Consider the following 12,636-nt stretch of genomic DNA (forward strand, 5'->3'; position numbering starts at 1 on the left):
TGCATTGGTTATTTCACCATGGCACACATTTCGATGACATGGAACGGGAGGTACACGGAATAGAGGCTCGGGCAGCTGTAAGGGGAAAGGCACGGAAACTGGAAAGCATAGCAGTTGGATCATGGGAGAGCGGAAGAGGAGTGGGAGGAACAGCTTGGGATGTAAAGGTTGCCCAATCTGCCCTATCAAAGCGCCATCGAGGAGGGCCGGGGACCGGGTAGTATGATGTGGGGGTTTGGAGGATTGGGAAATGGTCCGTGACACAGTAATCATTCAAGACCGACCAAGTGAAGTTCAAGGAAAGCGTTGGGGTGCAGACGGATAGGTCAATGGGAGAGAAAGTTCGAGGAGCGCTGTCAAAATGGGTTGGGGAATCAGAGTTAAAAACGTATAAATCATGGTCAAGGAGGAAATCCTCCAAGGAGCTCCCACGTGCAGTTAAAACAGAGTCACCCCAGAGGGGGTTCCAACAGTTAAAATCACCTAAAAGCAGGATAGGAGGGGGAAGGGCAGATAAAAGTTGATCAAGGTCAGCAAAACTGATAGGCACTGAAGGGGAGAAATACGTCAGTGAGACCACTGTAATCCACCGAGATAGAAACACTCTGGCGAAGGTACATTTGATAGCTGTCGTAACAGAAAGGGTTTGAAAAGGAATGTCAACATGTATCAGGAGCCAGGTATCATACTGGGAATGGGGTAGACTCAGATATGAATAAGATGGAATGGGGGGAGGGGGGGTGCTGAGGCGTCTCTTGTAGGCAGAGAATCGGTGGGTTATACTGAGAAATTAAAAACCGGAGGTCTGGCCGATGTGTAGTAAAACGCGGATATTCCATTGTATGATGGGAGCCATTGAGTAAAATAAAAACTAATAACTGTTAGGAAGAACGAGGTCTGATTGGGAAGTTTGCGGTGGGCGGTAAGACTACGTATGTTCCATTGTAAAACAGACATACTGAAACTTTAAAATACCAAATAAAAGTAAAACCTAACAGAGAAATAGTCTAGGAGAGATAAAAGGAAATTAATATTAAAGATAAAATATAATACATAGGAAGTAAAATATAAATACATAAGAAGTAAAATATATTACACTGGGAGTAAAATATATTACACTGGATGTAAAATATATTACAGAATAATAACATAACTCATCGAGTCGTTACGATAGTAGGAATAGGGGTAGAAGGTGGAATTAGTGGATGAGCAGGACGGTCACCATAGCCTGGAGGCATGGGGAGAGATAGAGGGGATGGAGTACTGGAAGAAATAGAAGAGGAGGGGGGTGAAGAGGAGGAGGAGACAGAAGGTGAAGGAGGGGGAGATGAAGGAGGGAGAGGAGTAGGAGGGAGGTCAGGCGGCAAAGGATGAACTTCAACAGAGTGGATGGAAGGAGAGGGTACAGCATTGTCTGCTGAATCTGGCGTAGAAGTTAAAATGTAATCCATAATCTTGGGGATTGTTTCACTGTCGTCATCTCCAGAGGGTTTTGTGTTACAATTAGCAGGCTGTGGAGTAGTTCGGGGACGTGGCTGAGGAGACTGCTGAGATGTAGACTTCGACGCGGGAGAGTGTATCGATCGAGAGGGGAGGGTATTCGTCGCACGAACTTTACGAGCCGGAGAAGCAGGATGATGGGCAGGAATGGTCTTAGAGTCTGACACAATTGGTAGTCCGCACACACCACAAGAGGAGGATGGAGGTCGGATGGTACGTTGGGCCACAGGCGCCAAACGGCCGGTGTGAGGGAACTGGAATGAGAGGAGGGACGAGGTTGGGAATGGGGGGAAGGACGAGGAGAGGGAAGAGGTAAGGAAGGGGATGAAGAGGAGGTAGGGATAGAGGAATCTAAAACAGAGAAAGAATTAGAGACAGGAACAAGAGGAGTCTGTAAGGAGAGGATTGAGGCAGAAGGGGGATTAGGTAGAGAGGAGGGAGAGGTGGAAATAGGAGTGCTAGGAGGAAGGAAAGAGGACACAACAGTTACAGTAGGTATAGAGTGAGAGGTGGGAAGAAGAGATGAGAGAGGAGATGTAGAGTGGACAGCAGATACAGAGACAGGCGCAGAAGGGGAAGAAGAAATAGTTCTGGGATTAGAAGTTACTACGAGAGGAGGACGGGCTACACGTGCATAAGTAACGTTAGGGTGATGACCGAGGAGGGGAAGAGATCGAGGCCATAGTCGAAAGGCAGTCCATGTCGTCACCATAATCAAGTCAGAGGAGATAACAGTATCCATACAAAGAAATGGTAGACTTCACCACCCCACCCCTTACCCACCACGGATCCCAGCGAGGGGAGGCTGGTGTTGGGTTCAACACACCCAACAGCCCCAGGGATAGCGGGAGAGGTATAAGCGGACACGGTTTGAGGTGGAGTGGCAGCTGCGGACCAGTGTGGTGCCCACAAACAGTGCCCGCTTGACCCTAGCCGAGGTTGACTGAATCAACACACGGCCAGCCAATTTGCCCAGCGGGGCCACACTGGACCGCCAGTCTTACCCCAACCCCCCTACCAAAGGAGCGTGTTGCCCACCACAGGGAACTGCACCCTGCCCCATGGTGGACTCAACTCCCAGACAGAGGGGAGCAGGGAATATACGGGTCGCCACGCACGGCAAACACGTGGGGAGGGAGTAGTCTCACCCGATATGACAAAAGGGGCGGAAACTAGTATCATCACCAAAGGCCTCCACTATTTGGTGATGACAGGGGAAGAGGAAGAAGCAATAGGATAAGGAAAAGAACCTCGCGACAGGGACCTAAGGAGAGGGGAGAGTAGAGACCCCACCACAGCTTCCACACCCATCAAGACCCAATCGACGTCTCCGAAACCCTCCCACGGTAACAGCGAGCGAGGAAATGTGTGTGTGTGTGTGTGTGTGTGTGTGTGTTTGTCAGTCTTCGTTCAGCATGGATACGGGTAAGTTGTGTGTGTTTGTGTGTGTGTGTGTGTGTGTGTGTGTGTGTGTGTGTCTCAGTCTTCGTTCAACATGGATAGAGGTGTGTGTGTGTGTGTGTGTGTGTGTGTGTGTGTGTGTGCGCGTCTCAGTCTTCGTTCAACATGGATAGAGGTAGGTTGTGTGTGTGTGTGTGTAATTCACCGGGTCGGTCAGGATCACTTGATGGTCGTGATCGTCAGCTATTACCCTCCCGGAAGGGAGCTGAGAGCTCATATAGTCCGATCTAAGGGCAAGGCTGCGACCTTCACACACGCACACACCCGTCCCCTTGCTCAAGGGGGACAGTAACCACTCACTTCGTCAGTGAAACTTTTCGCAACCTGAGCGAGGCGCGAACTCCCGTCTACCAGATGGCAAGCGAGAGCGTTACCACTGCACCAGCGAGCGGTGTGTGTGTGTGTGTGTGTGTGTGTGTGTGTGTGTGTGTGTGTGTGTGTGTGTGTGTGTGTGTGTGTGTGTGTGTGTGTGTGTGTCAGTCTTCATTCAACATGGATAGAGGTAGGTTGTGTGTGTGTTTGTGTGGTGAGAATGATGATGATTTTTGATGCTGCTGCTGATGATGAGAGAGTGAATGCTTAACACTTCCTCGTAAGCGATTTATTCTGCTAGTTACACCTGAAAGTCTCTTGTTCCTTCTTCCTTCACTTCTTGACTTCCTCCTTCCCTTTCTGGTTTATTTCCTTCTTCCTTCACTTCTTTGTTTTTTTCTCCCACTTCCTTAATAATATTCTAATAAGACAATACTCCGGTTCTGCATCCATTCCCTGGCACTTCCTCGTGACTAGCATTGTTAATCTACAGTAGTGTTAAAAAGACGGAAATTTTAGGCCAAGTGTACAGAACTCCAGTAAAGATGGTAATTGGTGCTGATGTGATGTGATGTGGTGACGCAGTGATGTGGTGATGTGATGATGTAGTGATGTGGTAATAAGTAGTGATGTGGTGATGTGATGTGGTAATGAGTAGTGATGTGATAATGAATAGTGATGTGGTGGTGCTGTGGTAATGTGATAATATGATGTGGTGATGTGATGTGGTGATTAGTGATGTGGTGATGTGATGTGGTAATGTGATAATGTGGTGTGGTGATGTGGTGATGTAATGTGATGTGGTGATGTGGTAATGAGTAGTGATGTGGTGATGAGCAGTGATGTGGTGATGTGCTGTGGTGATGAGTAGTGATCTGGTGATGTAGTGATGTAATGAGTAGTGATGTGCTGATGTCATGTGGTAATGAGCGGTGATGTGATGATGTGGTGATGTGATGAGGGGTGATGTGGTGATGTAATAAGTAGCCATGTGATGTGATGATGTGATAATGAGTCATGTGGCAGTGAGTAGTGATGTGATGTGATGATGTGATAATGAGTCATGTGGCAGTGAGTAGTGATGTGATAATGTGATGTGGTGATGTGATGAAGGGTAATGTGGTGATGTAGTGATGTGGTCATGAGTAGCGATGTGGTTATCTGGTAAGCAGACCGGAATACTACAGATGATGGGAGATAATATTAATTAGGATAACGTAGGGCAGTGCAGGAGTGGATGTGAATGTGGTTTTGGTGATGGTGGTGGTAGTGGTAGTAATGGATGGTGGTGGTGGTGGTGGTGGTGGTAATGGATGGTGATGGTGGTAATGGATGGTGATGGTGGTGGTGGTGATGATGGTGTGGTGGTGGTGGGGGTAATGGATGGTGGTGGTGGTGGTGATGGTGTGGTGGTGGTAATGGGTGGTGGTGGTGGTGGTGGTGATGGTGTGGTGGTGGTGGTGATGGTGTGGTGGTGGTGGTGGCGGCGGTGGTAATGGATGGTGGTGGTGGTGGCAGAAACGGATGGTGGTGGTGGTGGATGGTTGTGGTGGTGGTAGTGGTAATGGGTAGTGGTGATGTTGATGTTGATGGTGGTAGTGTTGAGAGGTCTATTGAGAGAGACATGTGAGTTGGAGAGAGGGTACCCAGATAGAGGAGGACAGGGTGACATGGAGGCGATTTGTTTATGGGCACCTCTACAGGATTCTCACGTCTGACAATAGACAGATAGATGGATGGATAAACAGACAGATAGACAATGGTAACAATGAATATGCTATGTAAGCGATATTGATGTTGTGATGGATGGTGGTGATGATAATGATGGTGACAATGATGCCAGTGTTGATGATAGCAGTACTTTATTACACAAGTGGATGATGTGGTGGTGGTAAAAGTGATGGTGATGGTGGTGGTAAGAAAGATATTTAAAGCTTGCCAATATTCTCAAGGATATTCAGGATGGTCTTCGCATAACTTCAGTACATTGACATCTTTGCAAATTGCCATGATGAATAACGTACAAGGACACAGAGACCCCAAATTTGTGTTCGCACGGGCTTACCTTTGAGTCCTAAATCTTTTTAAAAGGACTAGATAAAAAATATATAAATAAAACAGCCTGTAGAGATTTGCCCAAAGAACAATTGTGCCAAATCTGAGACAAATTGGTGAAGAAATATAGGAATGGCATCAAATTCAAAGGTGGTTGGAAAAAAAAAAAGAATGAAGAAAGATGCAGCAGAAGAAAGTGAGCAAATATAGTAGGTTTTCGCCACAGTATGGAGACCAAATAAAGGTGTTTTACTACAGATGCTGATGTGGTGGATGATGGTGAAAATGCTTATGATGACGATTATAATGGTGAAAATGATGACGATGATGATGATGATGGTTTGTTACAGACGCTGATGTTGTGGTGGTGGGTGCTGGCATCATTGGCACCTGTGCTGCCCTCAGCCTCCAACAAGCAGGAATGAACACCCTGCTTCTAGACCAGGTTAGTTACACACACACACACACACACACACAGATAATATCACCATTTACTTGTCAAGTTTGGTTCCACGTAGTGTAACCTGTTCACTCTGCAACTTGGGTAATATCTATGGTTTTACTCTCTCAGACTCATATGACTCACTTTCGGATGAGCAAAGTTGCCTGGAGTTGATTATAATAAGATATCAGAGTTGCTCCTACCATAAGAAGGATAAAGGCAGAAACGTAGCTTGCTCCACGTATGGGAAAGGCGGGGGACAAGGTGGGGCCAAGTCCTGTTCTAGGGGACCCACTGCAGCACAGAAAAATGGGAGAAATGGAGTTCCCCCGAGCTAAGCCCTGTATTGGACTATATAGCCCTGCTAGGGTTACAGGAGCGAGCTACCACTCCCGGTACGGAAGCCCGGGCGAGGCTCGAACTCGCAATCCCCCGATTACGAGTCCAGCGCGCTACCACTGTGCTACCGCGCCCCCACTGCAGCACAGAGTACTTGCAGATATTGTTGGTCTACTCTGGTCTACTTGGCCGAGCAGATCCATTGACTACAAGCAACCAGCCACCTTCCTGTGATAGACAGTGCTGTTCAGAACACAGTCCTTCCACATGGTGAGGTGCAGGGAAAAGGAGGAGAGGAGGCATGGCTCCCAAGATGATGAGCTGTGTACTGGAGGTATTATGAGCAGTAGTCTCAGCCCAGACTTTGACAACTTGGTAAATGATGTTGAGTGGCTTACCTGGGAGTGTTGTGTAAGGCCAGCTACTGAGTCTTGGGCCCACATCATTCCCATGGCTTCAGGTGAGTTGCCAGAGGAATGCTATTGCTGGACCACCTTGTATCTCACTTGCCACTCTGCACTTAGATGTTAAAATACTACAGGGTAACATAGTAACATAAATAAATATATGTAAGCCAATGATTTTCTTGGAGCTCTGGCACTTAAAAAAAGCCACTGTACTCTGGATCATAATGCCTCTTCACTTCCCCACCAGTATCACCTACCCCACAAAAATGGCAGCAGTGGAGGGCAGACCAGGATTACAAGACTGGCCAACTTTGGTCCACCTCAATTGACGACAATGTTGATAGATGCCATGGCAAGGTGGTCCAGTATCTCTGCAACAGTGCAAGAGGAGTTGGTAAGGTGAGGGGAGGGAGAGAGAGAGAGAAAGAGAGAGAGTATTGTGTCAGAGGAAATAGTATGCTTGTACAACACTCATAATGTAAAGCATGCCTTGAAGTAATATAATGTTTAGTACCACTTTTAGTGCCTTATAACATCACTGATAGTAAGCCAGGAAGTTGGGACTCAAATTCAGGCAGTATACAGCAAAAATTCCCGTAATATCCCGAGTTCAAATATCCTAAAATTAATGGAGGCTTCTGTTCAGCTTAAAGGAAACCTTTCATAGTAAAAGGAATTATCAATCCTGGTGTTGTCGTACTGCACCAACACACAAGAGTCATCTAGAAAGAGTCGATCAGTCTTATACCACTTCCCTTTCTCTAATACAGCACTTTTGACAGCCCTGCACCCATGCTGGTGGTGGGAAGCCACAGGGACCTTATGGATGAGATATCCAGGTCACTTGAGAGGCCGGGTCAATGCCCCAACTGGTTTACAATTACACAAGCCAACACCAAATACAAGTGAGGCAAATTTTGATTAATCCATTTTTTAAAAGTCTTTAGAAAGATTACACTTCATTGTAGTTCCCTTCTACAGTACGCAGGGGAAGGGTTAATTCGGTTAGCATTAATTTTCCCCTTTCTTGGAATATTAAAGATACCTCTTATGTTTTTCCCTTAAAAGTCACTCCTCCCTACATTAGCCCAGTACAGTATTCTGCTACATTTTCCCCCTATAATCTTTACCCTGAATGTGATCGAGGCTTCTTCACATCTTCCGCATATCTTTCCCAACAATCTCTTACATATTCCTCACATCCCCAATATCTCCATCAGGACTCGGTTCCCTGAAGACTACCTCGCTTTTGAAGACCACAGTGCCGGGGTGATGAGAGCTGATCGTTGCCTCAACGCTGTTCTTGTATGTACCACAAGGGTTCTTCATTGGTCAACAGCATTTACAGGGTCAAAGGATTAAAGGAGAGTTGCATTAAAGGGGCATGGATTATTGAGGAGACAGATTGTAAGCCAACGAGCTTATATGACCTCTTCTGTAGCTGCCATGGATTATAGAGCATTATGCCAAGAAAACTTTAATATGGTACTGTCTGACACTGAGAACTTCCCCGTATCACACAATTACAATGAATTAGTAGTTACCTCACTAAATCCTACTGATCATCACTACAACAGCTAGAGAATGGGGCTGATAATACAATAGGGAGGAGGTATTTAGGCCCACACGGTATTTACACACCTGTCTGAGTGGGAATGGGGGAAGCGAAGGTAGAGCACTGATTAACTGTCTATTGTTCACAGAGCTTCCCCATACTGCTCACTTACGGGGGATGAGTGATAATCTTTTAGAATCATAACACTGCCAACAGAACTTATAAAGCCCAGAGAACACAGAGAACAAAGATTTTTTTTTATACATGTGAGGGAATGTATTCAGAGTTGTATGTCTCCAAAAGGAGGACACAGTTGAAAACTAAATTCCCCCATACCACTCACTTGCCATAGGTGAATACTGACCCCTCAAGCTCCCACCACTGTAATTCCTAGAGAATTATACTTTTCATTCTTCTAAGGGTGGAAGGGAAAATTATTTTAGGGTTATATCTGTGTGCCTTACCAAATGGAATGTTTTCCTTTCTCATGGGAACCCCTGTAACAAGTTGTTCTTATATGCTATTGTATTATCCCTTACATGCTTTCATGATTAATCTTACATCCTTGTCTTTCCAGAAACTATTCAAAGAGTGTGGTGGTGTAGTGAAGGGTGGATGGAAGATGGACACAGTGCAGGCGGGTGATGGGTGGGTGAGTGTGAAGGGTCCCCAGGGCACAGTGATGGCCCAACACCTGCTGCTGTGTCCTGGACCATGGACATCACAATTGCTAAAACCACTCGGCATACACCTGCCACTACAGTCAGTACATGGTACTTCATGTTCATCAGTGACCTTTAGTATTTCATGACCATGGGTGGCTTTTCTCTCAACCCACCCAAAATTTAGTACACAGGGTTTCAATTTAACCACCAACCCACAATGACCACTATGACAAAATTTTCTTAAACTTCACAGAAATTATGCTAATAGCCATGTTTGCAAACTTCATCTGTATCTATTTTTTCCTTATTCATCAATTTTAGTTTTTAATCATTTCTCACTGACATATCATGTTATATACTCCTGTGTACATCCAACAAACATAAACACTTTTCTTTAGCACTTTACTTGTGCAGCCTTACACACACACACACACACACACACACACACACACACACACACACATGCAACTTAACCTCTTTTTTCAATACACAAACTCATCTCCCTTGCTCTCTCTTACATTTAAACTCACTCCCCTCTCTCTGCCTCTTTCTGATATACAAACTCATCCACTCTCTCTCTGTGATACCCAAACTCATCCTCCCCTCCCTCTAACACACAACCTCATTCCTGCCTCTCTTACAGACCCATAAACACCCGAGCCTACTTTTTCCAAAACAATGGCTTCCCTCACAACAGCTTCGTTGACTGTACCCACAAGATTTTCTTATATGGCCTCCCTGCATTGGATTCAAAAGGACTGTATAAGGTGGGTATTGTTTCTGTATTTCTAGGTTAAGGGCTTAGCCAGTTTGGAAGGTCTGCTAGTTCACCTATGACATATAGAGAGGACTGGATTGATAGTCACAAAATAAAATCTCTCTAAATTTCCCAAACTCTATTTGTCGATATATCTGTCTATCTCTGTATTTACCTATATATCTAGCCATGTCTGTCTGTCTATCTATTTACTTTCCTACCTACTTATGTATGTTTGTATGTATGTTTGTAAGCATGCATGTAATGTATGTACAGTAATGTATATATGTATGTATATATGTGAATATCAATCTTTCTATCTGTCTTCCTCAGATTGGGGTTCACTTTGGAGACAAAGTGGACCCAGGTTCAGAAAAGGGTGACTTGTCCTACATAGGGGATCACATCAGGTCCTTTGTTGCCAAGTATATGCCTCTTCTGCAGCAGATGGGAGAAGAGGACTGCTGGTATACGGTATGTGGAAGGAAGGAAGGGAAAGTAAGGAAGAGAGTAAGGGCAGTATTCTGATGCAGTTATGAAGCTTATGAACAGCTCTTCCTTACCAATTTATTTCTGATTCTGCTCTGTTAATATATATATCCTTGTGTGTGTGTGTTTTTTATGCAGTCTAGGTCGATACTGAAAAGACATACGAAGCAAACCAAGGGATATTAATGAGTAGTTTGGAAAATAAATATTAAGGAAGAGATGTTGGAGAACCTCCTTAACTGACGAGAATATGGGCCTAAGAGTACAGTGACCCCTTCTTTAGTGCAAAATCTCATCTGCATGAGCTCATTTTGCATATCATCATAAATATATATTGTACAGTACCTAAATTCCCTGTGCATGGAAATTAACCCCATTTATGTGTTCTAGAGTTGAAAATATGGATTAATGTGCCATGTGCTAGTGCTCTCAATCACTTTAAGGCTAGAGAAATATGTGGAAAAGTCACCAAAATCATAATAATAAACAATTCTTTAACAGTCACTGTCAGTAAAGGTTGGCTTACAAAGTTTAGTACATACGGTATTATCAGCTATCATAGTAAAAAAAAAAAAAAATAAATAAAAAAAAAAAAATAATAATAATGTAACTTCATTGTCTATTGATGATCATTATCTACTCATACTGTACTGCACTGTATATTATTCATGTACTTGAGGACATAAAAAAATATGATAAAAAAATAAAATCCATTTTTAGACAGCCAAAATTGGGACTTCAAGAAAAATCTTAGAATTTCTTTTCCTTATGAGCTAAAAATCAATGGTTCAGTTTGTTTTATGCAAATTTAATGTACAGATATAGATAGATAGATAATTTACAGTACACACTAAGGTTTGGGGATACATTAGCTGTGTAAAAGACAGGGTCACTATAAATAAACAAAAAAATAGTAATAAAATAAAATAAAATAAAGATTAGGGGAGAGATGATGATGTGATGAAAAAAATGATTAATGAGTGTGTTAACAATGATGACAATAGTGATGATGATGATGATAAGAATAATAAGAATCATAATTTACAGGACACACCAGACAAGGAGTTCATTATAGACCGTCACCCCAAACACCCAAATATCATATATGCAGCTGGATTCTCGGGTAAGACGGTACACTATTGTGGTTGGTGTGATGGTGGTAGTTGTGACTGTGATGATAGCTGTGGTTGTGGAGGGGACAGTTTTGGTGGTAGTGGTAGTGGCTGTGGTTAGTGTGATATGGTACACACAGTTGTGGTAGTTGTGACTGTGGTGGTAATGGTGACTGCTGTGGTAGTTCATGACTGTGGCAGTAATGATTGTATTAGTGGTAGTTGCAACTGTGATAGTAATGGGGATAGTTGTGAATGAGGTAGCTGAGGTAACAGTATGGGTAGTTGTAGTGGTAGCTGTGATTGTGATATTGCTGAGGTATAGTATGGGTAATTGTGGTAGTGTTTGTGGTTTGGTGGTTGTTTGAGGTAGCTGAGGTAGGACCAGAATTTGTGGTGGTGTTAGTATTTGTGGTAGTGGTAGTTGCTTGAGACCACCAAAACACAAGCATTCTCTCAAACTGAATAAAATACTTTGACATATAAACTAAACACACACAAAATAAATATCCTCACAGTTATGCTGCTGCTGCTACTGCTGGTGCTGCTGCTGATGATGATGATGGATTTCCTAACTCCACAGGTACAGGATTCAAGGTCAGTCCCACCATTGGGCATATCCTGGCGTGTGAGGTGATGGGGAGGGATCACGGCTTTGACATGAAACCCTTCAGAGCAAGCAGGTTCACCAATACAACTGTCAAGGGCAAAATTTAAGGCCAAAGACATCAAGTATGGGGTAATGCCTCACCTAATACTAAAGATTTAAGCCTAGAGACTCCAATTTATGCAAAAGGAAATAAAATATAGTGACAACCTCTGTCTAGTGCAAAATAATATGTGAAAATGCAGAAATATGGTAATGCTCTATCAAACACTGCAAAGGTATATCTAAATTTTCAGAATGATGCAAAAATAATGTGATGCATCCCTATGAAAGATATTATGAGAGCAGAGAAATTCATACAGTTGGTTGTTTTTTAAGCTGTGTTGTTAATAAGTTACTGACGCATTAACACTTATTTTGCACACTGAAGTTGCTTATGATTCACTATGAATTTGTTCTGATGTTAATGGTGAGTATATTTATATTGCTTTTAACTCTGTGCTTATGAACCATTTAGTATATCTCAAAAGCTAAGAAGCATTTTGCCTACACATCCTGGGCTTCTAGGTGAGAACTGAATACTGTAACACTACTGATACATTCTTGGAAACTGCTGCTTTACGAAAAATTCTTTCAAGACATAAGAAGTCTTAAATATATATCAGGAGCATTCTGTATTTTACTGTGAACTTAATAACAGTGCTGGAGATGGACATCTTCATGAGGCGGCACTGATATAACTGTGGGGTGGAGCTGCTTGGTTATACAAACATCCCTCAACTCCTCTAAACTGTGAAAAAAAAAGAGGATGGTGGACTGCAGGACGGCAATTTCAGCCTGCAATCCACTGGGTTCACATATCAGATGAACCTGGGGCTACAACTACTGTACTACTTTACTGGCAAGACAGAATGAGAATAACTGGCAACTTATAA

General features: G+C 43.6%; 1 protein-coding gene across 1 annotated transcript; it reads left to right on the plus strand.

The window, feature by feature from the left end:
- The first annotated feature begins 2,250 nt into the window (after positions 1–2,250).
- Positions 2,251–11,811, plus strand: LOC145408429 (peroxisomal sarcosine oxidase-like). Its single transcript, XM_080279158.1, has 9 exons — positions 2,251–2,353; positions 5,679–5,773; positions 6,764–6,915; positions 7,299–7,421; positions 7,737–7,821; positions 8,649–8,837; positions 9,827–9,967; positions 11,030–11,105; positions 11,678–11,811. The coding sequence occupies exons 1-9, from the start codon at positions 2,251–2,253 to the stop codon at positions 11,809–11,811; spliced, it is 1,098 nt and encodes a 365-aa protein (XP_080135284.1).
- The last annotated feature ends 825 nt before the right edge of the window (positions 11,812–12,636 follow it).

The sequence above is a fragment of the Coenobita brevimanus genome, chromosome 77 (genome assembly GCF_032717465.1).
Source record: "Coenobita brevimanus isolate Jiangsu-jjx chromosome 77, ASM3271746v2, whole genome shotgun sequence".
Classification (NCBI taxonomy): domain Eukaryota; kingdom Metazoa; phylum Arthropoda; class Malacostraca; order Decapoda; family Coenobitidae; genus Coenobita; species Coenobita brevimanus.

What these genes read in the sequence shown, in the direction of transcription:
- LOC145408429 (XM_080279158.1), top strand. Translation starts at nt 2,251, where the DNA reads ATGGTAGACTTCACCACCCCACCCCTTACCCACCACGGATCCCAGCGA. An exon ending in GTGCAAGAGGAGTTGGTAAG is followed by an intron (nt 6,916 to 7,298) that starts GTGAGGGGAGGG and finishes CACTTTTGACAG; the next exon opens with CCCTGCACCCATGCTGGTGG. An exon ending in TACACCTGCCACTACAGTCA is followed by an intron (nt 8,838 to 9,826) that starts GTACATGGTACT and finishes TGTCTTCCTCAG; the next exon opens with ATTGGGGTTCACTTTGGAGA.